Source organism: Eutrigla gurnardus (assembly GCF_963514095.1).
Source record: "Eutrigla gurnardus genome assembly, chromosome: 8".
Classification (NCBI taxonomy): Eukaryota; Metazoa; Chordata; class Actinopteri; order Perciformes; family Triglidae; genus Eutrigla; species Eutrigla gurnardus.
The window spans coordinates 19,249,509-19,272,845 of NC_139922.1; the positions used below are offsets into that span (position 1 = coordinate 19,249,509).

The 23,337-nt window shown below is 46.7% G+C and overlaps 1 protein-coding gene across 3 annotated transcripts; it reads left to right on the top strand.

Moving 5' to 3' along the window:
* Positions 1–1,702: 1,702 nt before the first annotated feature.
* On the top strand, positions 1,703–23,337 carry epha2b (eph receptor A2 b). 3 transcript variants are annotated; one of them, XM_084015480.1, is made up of 17 exons: positions 1,703–1,843; positions 2,576–2,655; positions 4,171–4,819; positions 14,500–14,655; positions 14,874–15,233; positions 15,663–15,793; positions 15,877–16,048; positions 16,136–16,235; positions 16,945–17,000; positions 17,091–17,216; positions 17,876–18,073; positions 18,173–18,234; positions 18,334–18,543; positions 18,641–18,790; positions 18,944–19,137; positions 19,898–20,053; positions 21,431–23,337. In XM_084015480.1, exons 1-17 carry the CDS (start codon positions 1,759–1,761, stop codon positions 21,537–21,539), a joined length of 2,994 nt encoding a protein of 997 aa, XP_083871606.1. In that variant the 5' UTR covers positions 1,703–1,758; the 3' UTR covers positions 21,540–23,337. The 3 variants fall into 3 exon arrangements, with proteins under 3 accessions (XP_083871606.1, XP_083871607.1, XP_083871605.1); XM_084015481.1 differs by having other exon boundaries at positions 17,876–18,061; XM_084015479.1 differs by having other exon boundaries at positions 17,876–18,234.

A 23,337-nucleotide genomic window follows, 5' to 3' on the forward strand; every position in this document is an offset into this window, starting at 1 on the left:
TAGGGGTTTCTAAAGCTCACAGAGAGCCATGGCGTTCATCTGCGGTTTGAGGGGGGGGGGGGGGGGGGGGGCTTTGTGAAACCGGAGCCCCCAGAGGGCACGGGGGTGGGAGATGAAGGGAGGGCACAGGGGTCTGGGATACAGCCCTGGTCGGCCGGATCCCACCTCTTTTCCCGCAGTGTCAGCGTCACAGGTGTGTGAACGACAATGCATGTGTGTGTGTGTGTGTGTTTGAGAGAGAGCCATGTCCAATCAATGACACACTGTATTGTAATCATCTATTGTGGGGACAAGGCTGGTGCTCAGAGGTAAACACCATTGGGAATAAACTCTTAGGAAGCAGGTACAGCCCTCTGGCTAGAGCGCTGCATTCAGGGGTATACAGGACGGGGGGGTTTGGACAGCATCTCCTTATCGTTGCCATAGCCGTTGCTCAATTCTGCCATAGTAACACTGGGCAACAAACACTGCAAGTAAGTCAGATAAAGCTCGACAGTGAATTCCAATCTGCACCAGTTGCTAGGTAAAGGACTTTCTTAATTCCCCATATTCATACTCCCTCACTCCCACTCCCACATACCCTCCCGAGACTGAAAAAACAGATTAAACTTTGTTTTGTTCATAACTTGACCACTGTCTGTCTACAAGGTTGGCGGGGTGCAACATTTTTGGGATATTTCCCATAAATTATGATGGGCTATCAGTAGGCCAGCTGTACTGTTGAATTCTGCATTCAGAGTAGCTATTATGCTGATATGAATACATCTCTCTCCGCTTGTCACAATGATTCTACCTCTGTATGTGAGGATGCTCAGAACAAAGGGACTTCAAGAAAAGCTGCTCCCGCTCCTTCTCCCTCCTATTCAATGTGCCAAACAATTCTGAATCAATATCTCCATGCAAATGATTCTGTTGCCCCGCAGGCTGCTTTATAGCCAGGTAGGCAAAACTGTAACCAGCATCAGGGTGCCTTCAAGTGTCCCCTGTAAACCCCACTACTTTGGGATTAAAGCAGAGTGGCTGAGGAGTTTGTACTTGGAAATTAAAGACAGTATTGCTGATAAGTTCTGCATTTAATGGTTGTTTTCATAATCAATTATCTTAAGTCATCTTGTTATGCTGGTCATATTCATTATATAAAATGAGAGAAAGCAACAAATCTGACAATTTCAGAAACTGGAACCAGTACATGTTAAACATATATTTGCTTGCTAAATTGCTTTAACAATGAATTGATTATGAAAATGACTGCTGATCAATTTCCTATCAATCATTAGTGCAAATGAAATATATTTTCACTTTATATTCACTTCACTCTTTATGTATTTACTACTACTTAGTAATGTGTTGTTTCTATCAACACAAGAACATTAGAGAAGAAGATTAACCAGATATTTTAAATACACTTTTACCTGCAGCCTACACGTGCGCTCCAAACGCGCGATCAAATCTGTTATCTCCGACAGTCCCTGAAAGTTGCAAAAGTTTCTCATGCGCCTCTCTCCCTTCTCTGGGCCCACACCCCCGCCCCTTGAACACGCACACGCACACGCACACGCACGCATACACGCACACACACACACACGCACACAAACACGCGCACACACGCACACGCGCACATTCCAGCAGGCGGAGTCAGTGACGCGCGGGCCCGTTTGTGAATGAGCTGCAGAGAGTAGCGCTCACCTCGCGGAGTCCCGGCCAAGCCCAGCAACGGAGAGAGAGAGCGAGAGAGAGAGGAAGAAAAAAGTTTGCCAAATGGATTTCTTTGCTGGAGTCAGACCTTTATTATTTTCATATGTACTTATTAACGGCATACTAATTACCTTGCAGACCAAAGAAGGTGAGTGTCTTTTTTTTTTTAAAACAATAAAAAAAAAAAAAATCTAAATGGTTGGGAACAAGACTTGTAAAAGTGTATTGAAGTGAGGCGCGGGTGCCATGCGGGGAGCCTCCTTTAAGAAACGTTAAAACCAGGAAACGCACTTTCTTTATCCCGTGACAGTCTTATACTTTCTCAAAGTCGTACTTTATGACACTTATTTCCATGTTCCACTATGTTTTCCGTTGAAGTTCCATATTTAATCACCGATCCTTAGTACGGAGTGCGCTGCTCTGAACGAGCAGGTGAATCCTGGAGAGAAATTGCTTTTCGTTTCTAATTTTTTTTACATGACATTTTAATAATTTCTATTAATACTTTTTTTAAACAACGATCCCAAAATTGTGCATTTAATATACCCATTACTATAAAAGTAAAAGTAGTACAGTTAGACATGAATTTGATATTCAAAGTATATTCATGTTTATTTCTAGTAATGGCCAAGTAAAAAGCTGGAGTTTTGAACAACCTTTATTTTAAATCAAAATTTAAAGGTGTTACTTTTGTTAAATTACATTGGTAATAACACCCGGTCAGAGTTATTATGCAGGGAATGTAAAATGTATAAATACATGTGTCTGTTTTAACAAATAGAAATGAGATGATTTCTACAAACTCTAAGTCAAAATGAGTCTTGGTGAAAGCTTTAAAGGTGTATTCTCCTGTACTGATTGTGTTCTCGTGTCTCCGCAGAGGTGCTTTTGGACATGAAGGCGACGGGAGGTGAACTGGGCTGGTTGACATGGCCTTTAGACCAGGGAGACAAGTCCGGGGTGAGTGTCGCTCTGACTTCTCCTCCAGCTCCCACGTTTTTTTTTCCAACGTGGAATTTGCCTTAGGATAACTCTGCATGAGGAAAAATGCACAGGAAGGGCCCCGGTCGAACTGAGAGCCTTCAGTACGAAAATATTTGACCATTTGGCTTGTGTGGTTTAGCTGTTGGGTTGCCCTCGTGTGTATACATGTCAGGTTGCTATAAAATCTGGCAGTTGGAGCCTAATGGTGGCTCGAGTATGGATATGAGAAGAAAGAGTTGCAGGATCCAGGAGCTGCCTGCTGAGCATGTCTGGGCTCCACCAAAGCTTAGGCAGACAGAATAGCTGCTAGCTCTGAACTGGGAATAGTTGTGGCTTCTTGTGGTTTCAAGGCTTCAGCTCCAGAATTGTATGTTAGAGAGCAATTAACTTTTAAAGTTTGCAGCATGTGGTACCTCTTTTTAAAGGGGGAGGGAGGGGTTTTAGATGGAGCCAATCAGTCAGAGCTACCTTTTTCTCAAACCAGGGTTAAATGTCTAGAGATGCGTCGATTATAATCGCCACATCGTTGCACCCAAATGCTGTGGTCATCTCTTTGCCATTATAGAGGAGGAATGTGTGCCGTCTTCCTTATTGCGGTTTCAAAGTAATTGAGCAGCCAGGCTCACGCAAATTCACTGTAAATAGCATTGTCTTCATGTGCTGATGACTCAAAGGCATGTGCAGACGTGCTGTTCATGGTGGCTCACCCGACTTCCAAGAGAGGTTTCACTGATTAAATGATCACTTTGACATTCAAGTTTGACTTTTGGCACTAATGAGCATCGGGTTGTTGTATTCACCCTTGAAGTTTGTTGGAAACAGTATGTTTTGTCCACAACTCTCTCATGTAATGTCACTTATGATGATTATTATTTCAAGTTTTAATGGGCCCTAATTAAAAAAAAAATAAGTTTGACAGCTGTTAAATTGAGGTGTTGGTTTATACACAGAACCACACACTCCGCTAACAAAGCACATTCCTTTAATTAATAGCACAGTGGCTACATGCAGAGAGCAAACCACAGGCTCTGCCCCAGTCGGGGCCAGTTGTTCCTCAAGAACCAAGGTTACGTTAAAATATGCTGTCACTTTTCTCCAAAACATTTGTGGTGGCTTTTAGAATGCGACGCTGCTGTTGGGTAAGGACGCCGGCGGTAACGGCGGCATGCGAACGACTGAATTGGAAGTAATTTGGCATCTTTGCGATGCCAGAAATGCTTTCTCACACAAAGTCCTTGAGGTTTTCTGCATTGTTATGCTGTGGAAGCTCGTAAAGTGGACTCCTCCATGTTGCAGAAATGTGTTATGGCTGTGAAGGATAGTTAAAATATTCATGGGGAGTGATTAGCAACATGTAGAGCCATGTGTTTCCCGGGTTCGGATTACAGTGGTTGAATGTGAAGTGGTATGGTTCCCTTTTTTATTTTTGGGTCTCTGAGGGGTCAGCGTTCGTGTCTCTAAACTTGTTGGTTTGTGTGGTTTTTGTTTCAGTGGGAGGTCACCCAGCGAACCCTGAACGGCTCTCAGTTCTATACTTACTCGGTCTGCAACGTTGGAGAACGCGAGCAGGACAACTGGCTGCGCACCACCTTCATCCAGCGGCGTCCTTCGGCTTCGCGGGTTTTTGTGGAACTCCAGTTCATCGTGCGCGATTGCAACTCCTTCGATGCCACCTCGCTGACCTGCAAGGAGACCTTCAACCTGTTCACGTCCGAGTCCGACGCTGATGTGGGCACCACCTTCCGCAAGGGCCAGTTCAAGAAAGTGGCCACCATAGCGCCCGACGAGATCACCGGCAAAAACGAGCTGCGCATCAACACTGAGACGCGGGTGGTGGAGAACCTGTCCCGGAAAGGCTTCTACCTGGCCTTTCAAGACATCGGGGCCTGCGTGGCCCTCCTCTCCACCAGGGTCTACTACAAAACCTGCCCGGCCACGGTGAAGAGCCTCGCGTCGTTCCCTGAGACCGTGGCCGGCGGGGAGAACCAGGCGCTGAGGGAAGTGAGCGGGGTGTGCGTGGATAACGCCATCAGCGAGGAGTTGCCTCGCATCTACTGCACCGTGGATGGGGAGTGGGTGGTTCCCGTCGGACAGTGCCAGTGCAAACCAGGCTATGAAGAAGTCAAAGATGCATGTCAAGGTAAGGGTGTTGAATCTTTGGTATTCGTAAAGGTCTTTCTGGTAAAAGGCCCTTCACCTTGTCCGGGTGTTTGCCAAAGATGCAGTTCCCATTTGGCATTAGTCATTTATTTTGATTTTAATTGCTGTAGGTTGTTAAACAAGCTTGCATGGAATGCTGCGGATATTTATCATAGGTGTTATTATCATTGTTGAGTGGAATTCTCCCCCTGGCTAACGTGACTCCTCCGAAATGGAAGGAATGCTTAGACCTACTTGTACATGTCGCGGCATCTTCCCTGACCTTGGGCCGATACTTATAAAATGAGGATGTGCAGCTCCATTGAAATGTTTGTACAGACCTCGATCATATGCTTGCGCTGTAAAAAGGGAGCGCTCCTTGTGTCATCAAGGCTCAAACTGGAGCTTGTTGAACACTTTACCATTATTATTGTGTACAGATCTTCTTCATGGTCATTTGTATGCTGGTTGTTGATACCACTTGTTGAAAAGAAGTTGTTTGCTGAAGTCATGCTCAAACACTTCACCTTTCACAATACCCGTAGTTCATAACTTCCAGCCTGTTGCATCAGGTGATTTCATGCTCCCTCATTATCACCTTATCTTGATATGGGTGTGCTCCGTAGCCCGACCATAACTCCGTCCTTTGACTCTGTAGCTCTGGCGTTGTTGGTTTTAAAGTCCTGCAAAGACGGCTTTTTTATTGTTGTGGGAAGGGCTGCCAAGAGTGACAGAAAGTGATCAAAGGAGGCCTTCCAGCCTTCCTCACAGGCTACTGTACTGTGATGGATTAGCATCTTCAAGGCTGGCGAAGGGGTGAAAAAGAAGGAGGCAGGAGGAGGAAGCTTCTGAGCGTCGTTGACTTTATTCATCTGAAGCATCACAGAAAACAGAGCCCGTCCCCCTTCTGTTTTTTGTGAAATTACTGAGCCTCAGCTTTGGGGTGTATTGTGTGACTCACGCAGTGTATGTGAACATACAACACGAGCTGGCATGCTAGGGCCTGTTGAAATTTGCTCCATGACAGAACACCTAAAGACTCCCATCAAACCAAAGTACCCCACCTCCTCCACTTCTTCTGGAACTCTCATTTATACACACACACACACACACACACACACACACACACACACACACACACACACACACACACACACACACACACACACACACACACACACACACACACACACGTACAGGTATGAACATCCATGATCACACTCTGGAACACACACTTTGGCCCGCAGTTGTAAATCCACATGCAGCCTGTTTATAATAGATTTGCCTTCCCACTTACATTCCCTCCCATTGGCAACAGACCGATAAAAAGTGACGAAGTTTCCTGTCAGTACATCATTTTTTTGCTGGTGGGAAATTGCCAGGTAGGGTGATTAGGGAGGAGTCGAAGGAGGAGAGGCAGGAAGGAGTGAAAGAAAAGTCATACAAAAGCGACGGAGAGAGGGTTTAGTTTAGCGGAGGGGTGTGATTTTAAAACAGACAGAGGTGAGGAGTGGAATGCAAAGGTAGGGGAACAATGAAGGGCTGTGTTTTCCCCCGGTGAGGCCGGTAGGAGCCCACCTCCACCTCCACTCCCCCTTGGTTGGTACATTCCTGATCAGTTTGCTGAGGAGGAGCCTTCCAACATTACTACAGACCTGTGGAATTCCCAGGGGAGGGAGGGGGGGGGGCAGCTCCGGGTCGTGCCCTCACATAAAAATGACTAAACAAAGAAAACCCCCCCCACAAAAACTACCGAGATGAAGTCAAATGAGAGGTCGCAGTCGTAGATGTAGATGAAGGTGGAAATGAATCACAGGGCTGCAGCGCGGGGCCAAGATGGATGGCTCTCAGGGCTTAAAGCGGAATCTCATACAGACGCTCAGTTAATCATTCTCTCTGCCTCTTTCCTGTACTGCGTGCTTTTCGGGGAGAAACCACAAAACTTCAATTGTGGTGTTTTTTTTTCTTACTTGGGTTGAAAGTTTCCATGTTCAGTGATGTGTTCACTCAGTTTTATGACTCCTCGGCCCCGTGGGATCTGTTAAAGGAGCGAGGCGGGATTCGATCTGGTTTTCGTCCACGTCTCCTCATCAACGCGTACCGCTGTGGTGCTTTTTTGGCTTGGAGATCACTCGACCGTCAAACTGTGTTTCTACGATCCCCCCCCCCCACCCTCTTTCAGCACCAGTTGGGGTTTGTGCAGGTGGTGTGTGGCGCTCTTCTCTCGGTGGCCGCCATCGCTCATGTGGACTACAGAGTCTCGTGGACAAACCCTAAAGATAAAACGCATCACTTCCTGTGCTGTGGGAACCTACCACGGTGTTTAGAGCAGCTGATGTAAGAGATTTTACGGAGTGGTTATAAATCACATCAGTCGGCATTACAGAGACACAAAACAGGCTTTTGTCTGTAGATTAAAGCATTACCAACTTCTATGAAAAGGGGAATTATGTTGGCCCTCAAATTATACACGAGCGTATGTTATGAAATGAATCAGAAATAGAGTAAGCACAAGTGAAAGCTGCGTTCAGGATTTATGTTTATGGCCACAATCCACACAAGACCTTTTGTGTTTTCACTCAAATGAATGACTTTCTTGTTTATACTTGTTCTGTGTGTATTTGGCTTTTATACGTTACTTTAATCTGAATAACATCAAATGGAACCATATTATCTCAAAACAGCAGAGTTCTTGAGTAAATTAAATTTGGCAATTTTCTATGACAAAAATGTCTGAAAATAAGAAATCTGAGTTATTTATTTAATTTGGCGTCTGCTTTACATCAGGATGTCATACATTCAGTCTCTTAAATGAGAAAATAAACACTTTGTTTTTTATTTCTGGTTGGAAAAAAAAGAATTCCAATGAAGTGGTTGGCTTTTAAATGGACAGCAGCGCTGTGGGTTTCCTCTTGTAACTCGGGATTGACGCTGACACAGTTTTCCTCTGTTGCCAATCACCCCCTTCCTTACCCATAATCCTCCCTGGTACAATAGAACCACATACCGTGTGTCACCCCACAAAGGACCACGGGCCGCCCCTGGCTCGGTCCTCGGGATTGTGTCTTAAGCGTCCAGATCCACACCTCCTCATCAGCCGCTGTAAAGCCTGGACAAATAAGACTTAATCCTGCATCGCGGTTTCCCGCCGCGGCAGGGATACACTATGTGACACATTTGGACGGCTGAGAGCTGTTTTAGTGCCTTGGTGAAAAACGGCGTCTCGTGGAAACAACTGTCCACTCAGTTCCAGTAAAGTTATTACTCTGCTCGCCAAAGAGGTTCCAGTAAGCCATTTTCTTGCCACCCCCCCTCCTCCTTCCCTCTCCATACGCTTCTCCAAACTCACCCTGCTGATGTAACAAACAGTTGGTGACTAAGTTGTAGTTGTGTGACCGTGCGCTGTGGTGAGTGATTTGTATGGGTAGTAATTGACTTGGGTGTGTATGTGCTTTTTGAGTGAAGTAACTACTGGTTTCTGCATGCTTTTTTGCCTTTTGTGCAATCCCTTTTTTCCCTGTCCTCTATATCTCTCTCCCCACATCCTGCCCGTCCCTCAAGAGCCTTTTCTATTTTAGCCTTGATTTTCCGCCTCTCCTCTTGTATTTATTTGATAGTTTCTTATCTCAACACACCATTCCTCTCGCAACGTTACAGCTCTTAATGCGGCGTCCTCGGACGTACGCTGCACCGAGCTGTCGCCAAGTATAACAAACGGAGACAAAAAAAAGTTTGTGTTCTTGTTGTCCGTGAAATCACAGAGCAACTGTTGTTTTTGGCTTTTGTGCAGGTCATGAAAATGACACCAACGGAGTTTAAACATCCCGTTTCACATGGCCCTGATGGGACCGTTTGGGACCGTGCAGGGTTCTCTTCTGTCTCGACGGTAAAAACGTTTCTCCACGACTGACTCGTAAATAGATGCTAAATTTGAACAATGCTGCAATCGGAGAGTTGGAAAGGGAAAGAAAACAACACATAGCGGTTACAGGCAACTTTCTGGTGGAGTTTAGTGTTTGGAACGCTGATTGTTCACTTGGAGAGATTTTATGTGTTTCATGGCCAATAGTCTTTAAATCTGCTCGTACCTGGAGCCAACCACTTCAGCCTAATCGCCCCGAAAAACCTTTTAAGACCAAAAAGGAAAAAAAAGGATTTTTGCAATTTCAGCTTATCTGATGGAGAGTATACAAAGAGACGTGAACGCAGCACCACACCTCGGGATCTGGGGGATTGGATTCAGCTGCCTTTATGGTTAGATTTCACATCAATCATCTCAAGCTGCAGGATAATGCCCACATTGAAACGCTCTGCTCGACCGAATTCCCTCGGCTCCTTATCCCTGTAGCCGTTCTCAGAAATAAAATATATTTAAAAGAGTCGCAAGTCACGGACAGCACTGCTCATTTAGATGCACGGGGCCGGATAGAACCTCTCTTTTCTCTCTCTCCGTCTCTCTGCAAAGCCACCGTGATTACTTTGAGTTAGTGGATTCCTCAGATCTCGTGCCAAGGTAACGTCTGCCTAGCGGGCGGCACTTGAGGGAGTTGGTTAGATAATGGGGGGACTCTGAAGGCACTTTCAAGTGGTGTCATGCACCGTCATGTCGGGCCACGTTTTTGGAGTGAGCAGAATACTGGCAATTACTGTGAACAAGATGACAGGAAATGTAGCAAACGGGAGATCTGGTAGCTCCTATGGCTCTTTAATGTGGATTAAAGCTAATCGTGCTGTTGTGGTTTAAGTGTGATCCGTGTGTCGGTTGAGCATTTGAGGTGTCAGACTACGTAGGACACACTCTGCATCAATTACGCCATCACATATGGTACCTTTGGCTACAACGCTCCACACTGACTGCAACGTTTTAGTTAACGTGAATAAGAGACAGCAAGGTACAGCATCAAATATGATAAAAATATGGGATCACGTGTGAATTGCGGCACAAATTATACATCATGTTTTGTGGGTTCATCTCTTTAAAGCAACACTTTTCACATTCAACTAAGTGATTTGATCTATATGCATATATTACAAGTATTCAGTCTCTTTATTTAGTTTGTGTATGTCTGTCATTCGTGAAATAGCTGAACCTCGGATATTGTTCGTGTGTGTTTTGGTTGCAGTCGATGAGTTGGGACATATTTCCTCTTTGTGACATTCCTGAGTGTGTGTGTGTGTGTGTGTGTGTGTGTGTGTGTGTGTGTTGTGATGGGGATATCCAGAGCAATGTGAAGCACATTGTATTGTACTGCTGGTGTGTGAGGTCAGCACTTTCCTTCCCCCATGTCAGTCAGTCCCCCCCCCCCCCCCCCTCCAGCACCTCTCACCAGCCACCCTTCACTGCTAACAGGACGGGCCCGCAGCGGAAACCGGAGGTCACCTAATCCCTCAGTGACTCCCCGACCCGTTGGCTCAGGGCTTTCCATTGTCGATCCGGCGCTGAGCCGGCCTCGCTCAGCCACTTTCCATTTTGTTGTCCTGCCAGATAAGTCGTTTTTGTTTATTGGTGCATTTGGTCCCGTTTTGGCCCCCTTCCTCTAACCAGGAAGCAGACGGTTGTCGGCATGCGGAGTGCGACCCGTTGGCGTTGCGTTTGCCACTGTCTGGATTTCACCGGCTACATGGAGGAACGTGGCCAAATGAGCGCGGCTGCTGTGACTCACGTCTGCCAGGAGTGGCGTCTTCAAAGTGTCTGCTTCACTTTAGACCACGTTGAGTACCTCGTTTTTGTGCCTCCTTCACTCCACTTTTCACTCCCCGGATCCCTCCTCCTGTTGGTGAGCTGGCGTGAGAGGAGAAAGGGATCAGGGCATTTATTGTGTTTGTTAACAACCCCAGATGAAAGCCTGAGTGCAATTGTAAAACAGATGTAATGCCCTTACAGCTGCTCCATTGGTCAGCTAATCCTTTTGACTAATGTCCCCCCCCCCCAACATGCATACACTTCCATCAGCTCCTACACCTTTACTGCCCCCTGCCCCCACCTCCCCTCCTCTACCTCAGTGACCCCTGGCTCGTGTTACCGGCTCACCTCCCCCATCAGAGACCCCCATTGTTCCACCAAAAACCCGACTCCCCCAAAATGCTAATGACATGGTGTCACCCGGCATACAAACAAAATGACATGACATATTGCAATTACGGCTCCGAGTAACTCAGGAATGAAAGGGGGTCGGGGGGTTAGTGAGGTAGACCAGGGTCCAAAGTGAGGACTCCCTCGCCTCCAGGTTTATTTAGGTAGCAGCCCCGATAAAGATCTAGATGTTGTATTTACTCCATATGGATTTATTTTTACATGTTTTTCTGTTCACTGGCTGCACGTCTGTATTTAACCTCGCTACCGATTGCTGCTGCAACTCGTTCCCCCTCCTCCTCCTCCTCCTCTCCCTCCTCCTCCCCCTCCTCCTCATGGTGAACATGTGTTTGTTTTACTTGGCCACTGACTGCCTGTAAGCCATGCACAGTTTAACTCACAACTTGCCCCGAGGCAGACATGACCTTTCTGCCTTTTAAAAGCCCAGCGCCGGACTCGATTGTGGCGGCCCCCCTACCACTTACTGCTCCAGTCCTGAGGGTGATTTGGGTTGTCAAGCCACCATGTTACCCATTCATCCATCTATCCGACCACGCATTCATCACTGTCGCCATCTCATCCATCTTAACTTGTGCCGACAAACCGGGAGCGGGGAGGGGGGGGGGGGGTCTCTTGGGGGGTTCCCACTCCAGAGCCACTCGGGCTCCCAGATTGAGACAGGCCCCTGCACTCACTCTCAATAAACAAACACGGAGCTACTCGAGGCACACAGGGCCTCTCAAATGACAAACAGCTCCTTGCTCTGTGGCAACAGGGAGGGGAAAAAAATGGCCGCTGTAAGTTTGTCAGATGTTTTCAAGTAAGAAGAGGCTGCTTTGTGTTCATCCCTGGAGAGCCTGCGTTCATGTCGGGTCAACACATTTTGGCTTCCTTTTCGGTTATTATTCTGTCTCAGGACTCTGCGCTGGTTCTTCATTTCGTCGCGCTTCCCTGCGTTTCCATGCTTTGATTGGCTGCTTTAGGAAGGAAGGCTGCATCAGCCTCACACTTCCTGCTTCCTGTTGTGTCCAGTAACAATTCAAAGACCCCCCCCCCCCCCCCCCCCCCCCCCCCCATCCCCCTTTCCTCCTTCTCCAATGGAACCAAGAAGTTTCCTCTCACCGGACCTTACGCTTTTGTCGAGGAATCCTCTTGTTAAATACCTCGGCACCGAGCGTCATGACTCGTATTATATTTACGGAACACAAACTCGTTCACCTTCATAAACGGAGAACTGGGCGGAAAGTGAAGCGGCAGTGAAGCTGCTCTGCTACAGGCCTCCTGTTGGGTGGTGTGCACTGGAATGCATCTTGATTATAGAGGCGGCTCGCAGTGTAAGGCCATCATCTCCGCAGACCTGACCACGATGCATTGCAGCCTGCACTGTAGTGCCAAAAAGAGGCAAGTCCTCCTCTATTCAGTTGCCATGTGGCATTTCGGCTATTCCCATCTGCAATGCTTGTGTGTGTGTGTGTTTTTTTTTCTCTCTTTCAGCACTTGAATGGCATGGCATTCTCCTTGCCTGCTGGTCAGTGGTGAATAGCAATGTTAATGTGTTAGCTGGGAGCCTTTTTAGTGAGGACTGGGAGGAGAGAAAGGAGGGGAGGAAGGAATTTGGGGATTACGAGGAGGAGAGGCAGGGGTATGAATCGGGGTTTGGGGCAGCAGCTGTTCCCCCTTCTCAATAGAAGCGTTCGCCCCGGCCTGTCTCTTTTCTTTTCTCCCTCCTTTTCTCGAGTCGTCAGCAGGATACAGTATTCCTCTCTTTCTTTTCTTGACCCTTCTGTTGCTCCTCGCTCCTTCCTCGCCCACCCCTGTCTCGTCCCGTTAATGAGTAGCAGTGGCTGTTAGTGAAACAGCTGGCCAAGACGGGGAGGCGATGCTCTCTTGAGGGGGAGGATTGTGCAACACCCTATTGGATAAAATGTACAAATTCTTCTCACTCTAGAGTACGGTTTCTTTTCACCATTGTTGTCATACTCTTAAGTTAATACACACCTCTTCACAGCAGCGCCGCCGCAACTCGGCGAACCGCAGTGACAGAAAAAGGCTGAATGGCGTCAAAGAGAAACTCATGGTCAATCGAGTAAAACCCCCTTGATATGACTTAAATGCAGCCGTGTGCTTCCAGTCTCGCGTGCGGTCACACGGTGGCTTCCAAATGAACTTAATTCGAGAGAACCACAAGTGAAAGTCAGATACCGACCGAGATGATATCTCTGATCTTGTCTTTGTCCTTGGTTCTGCTTTTGGCTTCGCCCCCATTGGAATCTGACATAGAAACTGTGTGTTTGCCTGGGTCACTGGCGTGAACTTCAATCCCTCACATGCTCCTCATTCCACGTCCTCTTTTCTACTTTGTTTGATCTTTCTATTCATGTACTCGTCTTCATCGTCATCCTTTCCCTCTTGCCTCGTTTCCTCCTTCTGTTCCATCACGGCACTCATTTGCATTGTCAACATTTGGTGACATTTGTCATGAGCTTTTCTCAACCCTCCAGGCAAACAATATAATGTGTATGTTAATGTATGTATGTGTGTGTATATATATATATATATATATATATATATATATATATATATATATATATACACACGTGTGTGTGGCTGAATTGACTTGACATGACATGAACAGGTGGCAGGCAGTGGACATAATCCCTCGTCTGATGTCAGATTTACCCATGTGTCCACGGGTGTGCTTTGCATACATGTATGTGTATTTTGTGAATACATACGGGTGCGGGTGGTTGTGTGTGTTGCATATCCGTGTGTGTGTGTGTGTGTGTGTTGGTGAACGTGTGATGGTGCGAGGGCTTGAGCAGCAGCCGGTGGAATGCTCTTGCAGAGTTTAAGAGGGGGGGCGTCTCATTTTCACTCTTCTTTATGGCGCGCTCTCAGAAATTTCACACCGTATTAAGTTCCTATTTCACCGCCGCCACGCACAGCTGGATCCTCTACCTGGATTTCTTTATCCCTTCTGGTTGGACGTGTGAAATTAGTTGTCATCTTATCTAGGCGATATGGTTTCATGAGTCTGCATGTGGGTCTATGAAAGAAAAGAAAACTATATATAATGGGCCGCTGAGTGAAAACGGATGCTCTGATTTGAGCCACTTCACTTCTATTTCTTGGCACTTTCCTTATTTCGCAGTACTGATGACTGACTTGCTGTCATGGAATGTGGGACGACTGGTTGTGTTTGTTGTGTGAGTGAGATGTTAAGAAAGCAGACGGGGGGGGGGGGTTGGTGGTTTGAACAGTAAGGAGTAGGAGTGCCGGCTAGGCAGGGAGTCTGCGTTTTGTGTTTCAGGGTTGGGTTCATGTGAGCGGCATCTACTCTTTGGAATCGACTAGTATTTTAACGAGTAGAGTGCACGGCTTTCCCTCCCATATCACTGTCAATTACCCAAATCTGACCTTTAGCCTTGACATAATAACATATCCACTCAACCGTGTGTTGCACGCAAGGTGAAGAGTTCACGCTGCATTAAAGAGACTTGAATGATCTGGAGGAACTGGCTCTGTGTGCTCTCCGTCACATGTTGCCTGAAGTCACCGTCGCCCTCGCTCACCTGCTCGTGCAAACGTGTTTTTGTTGTTGTTTGCAGAATGTCAGCCTGGCTTCTTCAAAGCTGCAGCGTCCGGTGACAAGTGTGAGCCGTGTCCCGCCAACACCCAGAGGCTGGACTCCGGGGCTTTGTCTTGTCCCTGCGTGGACGGCTTCTACCGGGCCTCGACTGACCCCCCTACTGGATCTTGCTCAGGTAACAGGTCTCTTTGATCTCTCGTGGGAACCTTGCGATAAGGATATTTAGAAACATTCCCTTCCTGGTGTGACTATTTTTAACCCCACAGAATGTGCACGGATTTCTCTGCACACAAAATTTTCGATCATCTAATGATACCGATGTCAGAAAGGAATCCCCTTCTCTTCTTCTTCCTTGTTTCTATTTAACACCCTTTCCCAATCTGTACTCATCAGGCCCCCCCTCTGCCCCACGAGACCTCGTGGCCACCACCACCCAGCTCTCCGCAGGGAAACTCCTCCTCACCTGGAGCCCGCCCGAGGACACCGGGGGTCGAAGCGACATCACCTACAGCGTGGAATGCCAGCGCTGCGAGGGCGTCGTCTGCCAGCTCTGCGGAGAGAAAATCCGCTACGAGCCGTCCAGCGCGGGCCTGACCCTCGCGAAGGTTTCAGTGAGCGAGTTGGACGCGCACCTCAACTACACCTTCACCGTGGAGGCGCACAGCGGTGTGTCGCAGTTCGCCAGTCAGGCAGCGCCACAGGCCGATAGAACGCCCTCCACCAGCGCCCTGACTACATCTCTGCATTACACAGGTGAGCACTGCTGATAGGAGTCAGAGGAGTGATGCTATCGCCTGGGCAGTGATGACGGTTGCTATCTCTGAGGCAGCGGAAGCCCTGCAGGTCGAATTGTGCTGCAGGAGTGAGATGAATTGAAGTGAACTGGTTAACCTAGATTCAACTTCACCGTAATTGGCTCAGATAAGACCACTTCAGAGAGTGATCCCCCACTAGTCTCTCCTCCCCCTCCTTCATACATGCGTCCTCAGATCAGCCTTAAGGGATGACTTCCTCCTCCACGTCAATCCCCTTCCTCACACCCACTCATTCATCCTCACCATTATATACTTTTTTTTTAAATCTCACTGTTGTGGCTGCTCCCAGCTCTCAGATTGTCAGCTATATTTTTGATATTTTTGTGAGTTCAAAAGTTAAGTTTTATCTCGACCCCTCTGTCCTCAGACCCGCCCAAGATAACGATGATGCGACTGGTTGAGAGGACCTCCAAAAGCTTGTCCCTTTCCTGGGATGTTTCCCCCCGACCCCGGGTCCAGCCCCGGCCCATCCGCTATGAACTTACCTACCGCAAGAAGGTGCGTCACTCTGCCATAAATATATCCCTCTACCATGAATGCTAAATATGAATCTTAACATGAACTGACCTCCCTTTCATCAGGATGATAACCTGGATGTGACCACCTACATCGTGCTCATACTGGAGAAGAACGTTGTGCAGATCGTCGATCTGGCCCCGGGCACGGCCTACCTCTTCAGGGTGCTGGCCCTCACCAGCGACGGCAGCCCCGGAGGCTCTAGCATTGAGGAACAATTTGAGACCTTGCCCGAAGGTACAGAGCGAGAACCACCGCGGGAAAAGGTTTGCACGGGAGAACGGGATCCCTCTGATGTGCGTTTTCTCTACTTGCCTTTAACAGAACGCATCACTCAAAACAACACTGCAGTCATCTTCGGCGCTGCGGTCGGAGGAGCGGCCATGTTGTTCATCGTAGTCGTGGTCCTGTTCCTGCGCAGACGGTCAGTTACCATCCACCTTTGCCGATCTGTCCGTCTCTCCGTGCTGTTAACCAGCCTGAATGCGCCCTCCTTCACCGGCTTCCTCTCTCATTCTTCAGCCTTTCCTTTGTGGGGCCTCCAAACGACCTTTGCATTCACTCGCTCCTCACCTTTCTCTTTCTCCCTTCCTTTAGCCAACTTTCTCTTTCTCTTTATCTGGATCTGTGTCCCAGCACTCACTGGGGAAGAATTTGTGTTGAATGTGCCTTGTCATTGCTCAATGGTTGTACTTCGCTGGAGTGTTGGGGGGGCTTTTGAAAGGAAATTAGTCTGGGTGGTACGTTTTTGGTGATAAGAGGTGCCTGCTTCGTTTCTTTACCAGACCGCAGGCGCTTTGTGAAGGTGACCCGGGCCTGTACTGTAGCAGACTGTAGCCCGTCTGACCACTTCCCTCCCGCCTGCTTGTCTGTCTTTCAGTCTTTAAATCGGCTCAGCAAACACAGTCTATCGTCAGCCGTTTTATCAAAGGGCCGCCTTTGTGTGAACGGACGCACTGCGCCGGCGTTGGGATCCTTTTGAAAGCCCTTAGAACGTCTTGAAAAATGGTTACAAAGGTTGCTATGTGCTATTGATATTAAAGCAGGCAGATGATATCAAGACAATGTCCATTTGTCCTTTGGAAGTGGGACATTAATTATCAGATGGGTTTTCTTTTTTTTCTTTTATTCAGGAAAAGAAACTCCCACTCCAGGCAAGGACCAGAGGACACCTATTTCTCCAGCTCAGGTAGACCAAACAAAATGTCTCTAATCTTGATCTCAAGATTTTTGATTTATTGAATGACTTTATCAACAATGTCTTCTTTTCTTTTCACAGAGCAACTGAAGCCTCTGAAGACCTACGTGGACCCGCATACATACGAGGACCCCAACATAGCCGTCCTGAAGTTTGCCACTGAAATCCACCCCAGCCACATAAGCAAACAGAAAGTCATCGGAGCTGGTGAGTGACAAACCCGTTGAGGCAATCTGCTCTGGGGCTTAACTCTGAGATGTTGAAAGATTTTTCCAATCCCCAAAATTCGCTGTTTATTTTGTGCCTTTTTTCCACAGCTTAGCAGGCTGACTGACTGGTGTTTTTCTTTTTTTTTTCAACATGTTGAGACATTTTGTTGTGAGGCAACTCTGTGAGACATAGTTGTTTTGGCTGAACCTGATCTCAACAATTACATAAAAAAAAGTGTTGCATAAACAGTATTGTGGAAGGATATCAGAGCACCTTCCCATGCGGGGCCGACATCTTTAATATGCGATACGTTTATTCAAGAGTGACCACCTTTTAGCCTTTGAACCTACAGCCTTTTTACAGCATAAACCCCCTCACAAGTTCCCATGACCCCGTGACAGCTGATTCCCATGTTTCCACACAACAGGCCGTCCACCAATTACACAACACAGCCTCTCTCTCAACACCCAGCCAGAGCACACCTCTGTGCAAGAGCCTCAGGCAAAACAGCCGCAAAAGCTTCCCTGTTTTCAACGCGCTGCACAGCGAGCCCCTGAAGCTAGAAACCCGAGAAGACGTATCAAACGCACATTCACCTGATATCCCTTTTTTTTCTAAATCAATCATCCCCTCCTTTTGCTGTCGTGTTCCTGCAGGGGAGTTCGGTGAGGTGTACCGCGGCATCCTGAAGGCGCCGGGGAGGAAAGAGGTGGCGGTGGCTATAAAGACGCTGAAGCCGGGTTACACAGAGAAGCAGAGACAGGACTTTTTAAGCGAGGCCTCCATCATGGGCCAGTTTTCCCACCAGAACATCATACGCTTGGAGGGGGTGGTCACCAAATGTAAGGATTTCTGTGAGTTTTGTGAAATTTTCTTAACTTTTTTCACATTTCTTTCGCCTTTTTTTAGGATGTTTCAGGGAAATGATTTGTTCTTTTTTTGTGTGTGTGCAGTCAAACATGCCATGATCGTGACTGAATACATGGAAAATGGAGCACTGGACAGATACCTAAGGGTAAGACCCAATATAAACATTGTACTATCCTGTCTGGTTCTTTTTTTTACATTTTTGGTCACAAACCTAAATGAATCTTTGCTTGTTTCCTCTCGTCAGGACCATGACGGCGAGTTTCCCTCCTTCCAGCTGGTGGGCATGATGCGCGGCATCGCTGCGGGTATGAAGTACCTCTCTGACATGAGCTACGTCCACCGTGACCTCGCCGCCCGCAACATCCTCGTCAACAACACCCTGGAGTGTAAAGTGTCCGACTTCGGCCTTTCCAGGGTGCTGGAGGACGATCCTGAGGGGACGTACACCACAAGTGTAAGTAAATATGTAACTTCCTGTTAGCTTTAAGCAAATAGTAGCCACTTTCTGTTCCTCTGTCTCTAACTTGAAGTTTTTTTTTTTCCCTGAACAGGGAGGTAAGATCCCCATTCGCTGGACGGCTCCAGAGGCAATAGCGTACAGGAAGTTCACCTCAGCTAGCGATGTGTGGAGTTTTGGCATCGTCATGTGGGAGGTCATGGCCTTTGGTGAGAGGCCTTACTGGGACATGAGTAACCATGAGGTAAATGTTCACAGGTTTTGCTGTTTGAAATATTTATTTTATAGATAATTACAAATATTTATGTCACGAGATATTTTTTTGGAAAAGTCAACACATATTTGAAGAAGCCTACAAGTGAGGGCAGATTCAGTTACATTTTAAAACTTCTCGCAGGTGATGAAGGCCATCAATGAGGCTTTTAGGCTGCCGGCGCCGATGGACTGTCCCTCGGCTGTTTATCAGCTGATGCTGCAGTGCTGGCTCCAGGATCGCTCCAAGAGGCCACGCTTCGGAGACATCGTCAACCTGCTGGACAAGCTGCTGCGGAGCCCAGACTCCCTGAAGACCATCGCAGATTTTGACCCACGGTAAGATTTATTTACTGAACCTTCAGTAGCTGCCACTGTCAGCAAACAGTTCTTGGAAAACCAACCTGAAACCAATACGTTTTGCAGTGCTTCTTATATTAATGTACTCTTTCAGTATCTTTTCTGGTTTTGGTATCTATTTATGTAGCACCAAACCCAGAGAATAAGCACCCAGCGTCGGGTGGTTTTGTGTAAGAAGTGGAACCAAAAGCTCTGTAAGCCGGAACAGAAACAGTATTTATTTTAAACCTGTATTGTAGAGACCTGAGCTATGTAAAACCACTATTAAAGGATTATGTCAAGAAAACTTGACGAGGACTTGTTTTGACTGTCTTGAGGCTTGACCTGGACCTGCTTAAAAAAGAGCAGCTCCCCATTTACTTGAAATTCAAAATGGGCTTTGGTATTTAGGGTAGTTTGGGGAATAGCTTAAAGATGTTCTACTTAAAAACCATTAAAGGGACACACTGACACCTTGCCTCCTGGCAGGCAATTACTAAAGCTCTGTTGTGTGTTACTGTGCGCGTGATGAAAGCGTGTTTGACCTTTTGTGAGGAAGCCAGAAAACGGTGAGAAAAAGACAAAAGGCTGTCGGGCTCATATCTGAATCGACTCCTCGCCCCGACCGCTCCAACTGGTTTTTATCACCAACTGGTTTCCTGCACAGTAATTACCGCGCTCAGTCATCCGCCAGCCGCCTTCTTGTTGTGGGAAAGCATGTTGGTGATTATCATTTGGATCTACTTTTCTTCGCCTGCAGCATATCCATCCGCCTTCCCAGCACCAGCGGCTCGGACGGCTCCCCCTTCAGGTCGGTGTCCGAGTGGCTGGAGTCCATCAAGATGAGTCAGTACAGTGAGAACTTCACCAGCGCCGGGGTCGTCACCATGGAACAGGTGCTGCAGATGAAGAACGAGTGAGTGGAGTATTTATTTATTTGATGTAGTTCAAGACGTTTTGTCGTGAAATTATGGCATGAATTCTAACCGACAAGAGGTTTTTCCTCCTGAGATGAAGTCTTCTAGTAGTTCAGGTATTTGTTTTCCTAAAAGTGTTGCTTTTTTATAACCAGCAGGATAGATTTTGCACAATATAATCTCCGACCTCAGTTACAACTTGAGAACTGTTTGAGCTGGAAAAAGTGAGGGAGGGAGAGCGCGAGCTCATTTGTGGTCGACTGGTGGCGGTTGCTTGTGGTCTCTGCAGTCCTTAGTCTTCTTCCCCCTCTCCGTTCTTCCTCTCATCCCTGCCTTCACTGAACGCTGCCCTGGGCGGCACTTTTTCTCGAGCCCCGAAAACCACCGTTTTTTTGTCTGCTAAGGGCAAAGGCCTTTTTGTGGCTTCTTGAACATTAAAGGGGGCGAGGGGAGGAAGAGGAGAGTGGCCTGTGGAGCAGCAGCAGCTAGAGGGGATTAAGGAAGTGAAATAGATGGATGCGATTCGAAGCCCCCGTAGTCGGCACATTTGTACTTCTAGAAAGATTGAAGAGGTGCGCTCAGAATGTACCCCCTGAACTTAACTCAGGGTAGTTTAAGGCAATTGGATCTACTCAGATGTGTAGGAGCAATTTAATGGGGCAATTTAATGAAATGGACTCAACCTTTTTGAGAAAAAAGGTCTTAGTGAAGCACATAATATGAGGTTATTTTGGGGCAATAATGAGGGCCAGAGCTTTTTCCTAACCGCATGACCAGCCAGCAGGACCCCCGCCCCCCCCTTCCTCTACTCGTATCTCTTTCTCCTGATTTGGGAAGATGTGCAGACTGTAAAGCAGACGACAAAACCCGTTTGAAGTATTTGTCATCCAGAATGGTGTGATTTCATGGCCGCATGTTTCCATCTCGGGGCATCTGGTAGCACTCTTTGGTGAAACCAGCAGTTATTTGCAATCCCACCCTCTGCTTTCCAGACAAGTGATTCATGGTCGACAGGGAGAATCCTCGTTAAGTAATTAAGGCTGTAGTTAGGGCTTTGATTTCGGGGGGCTGATGTGTTTCAGGGCTTTTGCAGGTTTGCATCATGTGCTCGCGAAGAGCGAATCCCCCCCCCCAGTCATTATCCTTTAATGCTGGAGATAAATTGAAACCTCCCCTCGATTGCTAACTTGGAACACACCCTGCCCTGCTGTAGTGGCTCAGCGATGGAGCACGATTCTAGCACGTTGGATGAGTCTATGATTGCCACGAGGCCTGAGAGGCAGGAAGGATGTGCATGTTAAGTGTTGGAACGTGTCCAATGTTTAAATCCATGCGCAGCTCCTCTTTATGTTCTGTCATGTCTCCCTCTTTCACAGGGATATAAAGAACATCGGGGTGAGGCTTCCTGGCCATTTGAAAAGAATCGCCTACAGCATCTTGGGCTTAAAGGACCAGACCAGCACCCTGAGCGTCTTTGCGGTGTGATCCTGACAACGAGGAGAATTAAATGTGGGCACTGAAGCTGGCAGCCCTTTGAACTCTAAGCTGAGCTGAAGCGAAACTGCGGGCGTGGCCTCGACTCGGCGGGACCAAGACAACTGTGCCATCGTTTTGGGGCCGACTCAATTGGACTGACTTACTGTACATTTTTGATTTCTTCATCTTATCCACACGGGAATTGAACAAATATACAACAATAGATGTATCAAGTAGACTCTGTATATTTAGATATCTATTTTTATTATCCATGTCTTCTGTAAAGTCACAATTCATTGCTTATGCGTTTATTGTTTTTTGTTTTTCTTTCCCAGCCCTCATTTCGCATTCCTGCTTTTATAAAAAATCAGCAATCAGGTTTCAGCAGTCGAGTCAGTTCTGGGAACGGCTTCAACTTTACAAAAATGCACCCCGAGATCGTTGTACCCAGTATCAGACAAAGGGAAGCACTGCATGTGTGATAGTGTGGCAGCAGCGGAGCCCAGCCCTGGCTCAGGTTGTGGTTGGTGCCGATGTCTCGGCATCTCCCTTTTTAATTGGCACTTCCATTTCCTGTCAGACCAATGAGGATGGAGCGTCGACAGAGGGCTGAGATGAGCTTGAGCTGGCCCAAAGTTAAAGAGTCGGCCTATAAACACAGATTGGTGTTGTTTGTGCTGGCTCGGTGCAGAGATTAAGCTATAATCATATATGTGATGTTATATGAGGAAAAAAAAAGAGAGGATATATATGAGGTACTCTTTGTGTACAGATTACCAAAATCATTGGGATTACAACTTTATAAATGTAGCACTTGGATCAAGAACCGCATTTTGTTGGGTTGGTCTCAGAAATTGCATGAAAAAAAGGGCAATTACACACAAAATCCTGAGCAAGAAAAGAAATGGTATGGAAGTGTGTGTGTGTGAATTGAGTTAGAAAGCATTCCATCGGTTTGTAGCGTGCCGGTAATGAAGAGGGAGAGGGCGAAGTTTGCCAAAAAATGCGAATGTCCTCGAGAAAAAAGAAAAAAAAAGAAAAGAAAAAGAGGCGATTTAATGATGATGAGCCTTGTTGTGGTTGAGATGATTTCATACTTAATAATAGTTTGGTTTGCAATTTCAATGTCTCATTTACTTTTGTAGAAGCTATTAAATACTCATATTTCTGTGCGACATGTTGACGGGATGAAACTTTATACTTGGACTACAAAGTGCCCGCCTCGTTCCAGACACTCAAAGACATTTTTTTTTAAAGTGCCTGTTTGTGGAACGTTAACGGGAGTCTGCTTCTGTCTTGTGCTTTAACGAAGCAGCTCTCCAGCTTAGTGAGACGTGTTTAGTCAAGTGGACGGGTTCCCCAGTGCTCTTAATTGATGACTGCAAATCATTGTTACTGATGTACACCTTCCTTTACTTGAATTTTTACTGTATTTTTCAAATGATTCTCTTGTAGCTGATAGATCCATCTTTGGAAAAGGGATTTTTGTTGTTGTTGTTTTTGTTATTACTCTGGTTTACAGATTGCAATTACATCTTGTATGATTTCACTATTTTTCCGTAGTACACAAACTGATTATTTTTCGAAGTTTCCTACCTTTGCTGCCTTTTCCAAACGTTTTGAGAGTTCCTTCATCAAAAAGCAAACTCCTTCCTTTTTTTTGCCTTTTGTTGTTTTATACTGTATTTAATAGCCTTTATTTATTTTTTACTTTTTATTTATTTATGCTGATAAACACTGAGCTGGGATTATAATTGAAGGTTGTGCTCTCATTCTCAATAATAATAATAAAAAGATCTCCAATGTC

Excerpts from the sequence above, each read along its gene's own strand:
- epha2b (XM_084015479.1), top strand. The coding sequence starts at position 1,759 with ATGGATTTCTTTGCTGGAGTCAGACCTTTATTATTTTCATATGTACTT. Across the intron at positions 16,049-16,135 it reads ATTTGAGACCTTGCCCGAAG|AACGCATCACTCAAAACAAC; the intron begins GTACAGAGCGAG and ends TGCCTTTAACAG. Across the intron at positions 18,235-18,333 it reads CACTGGACAGATACCTAAGG|GACCATGACGGCGAGTTTCC; the intron begins GTAAGACCCAAT and ends TCCTCTCGTCAG.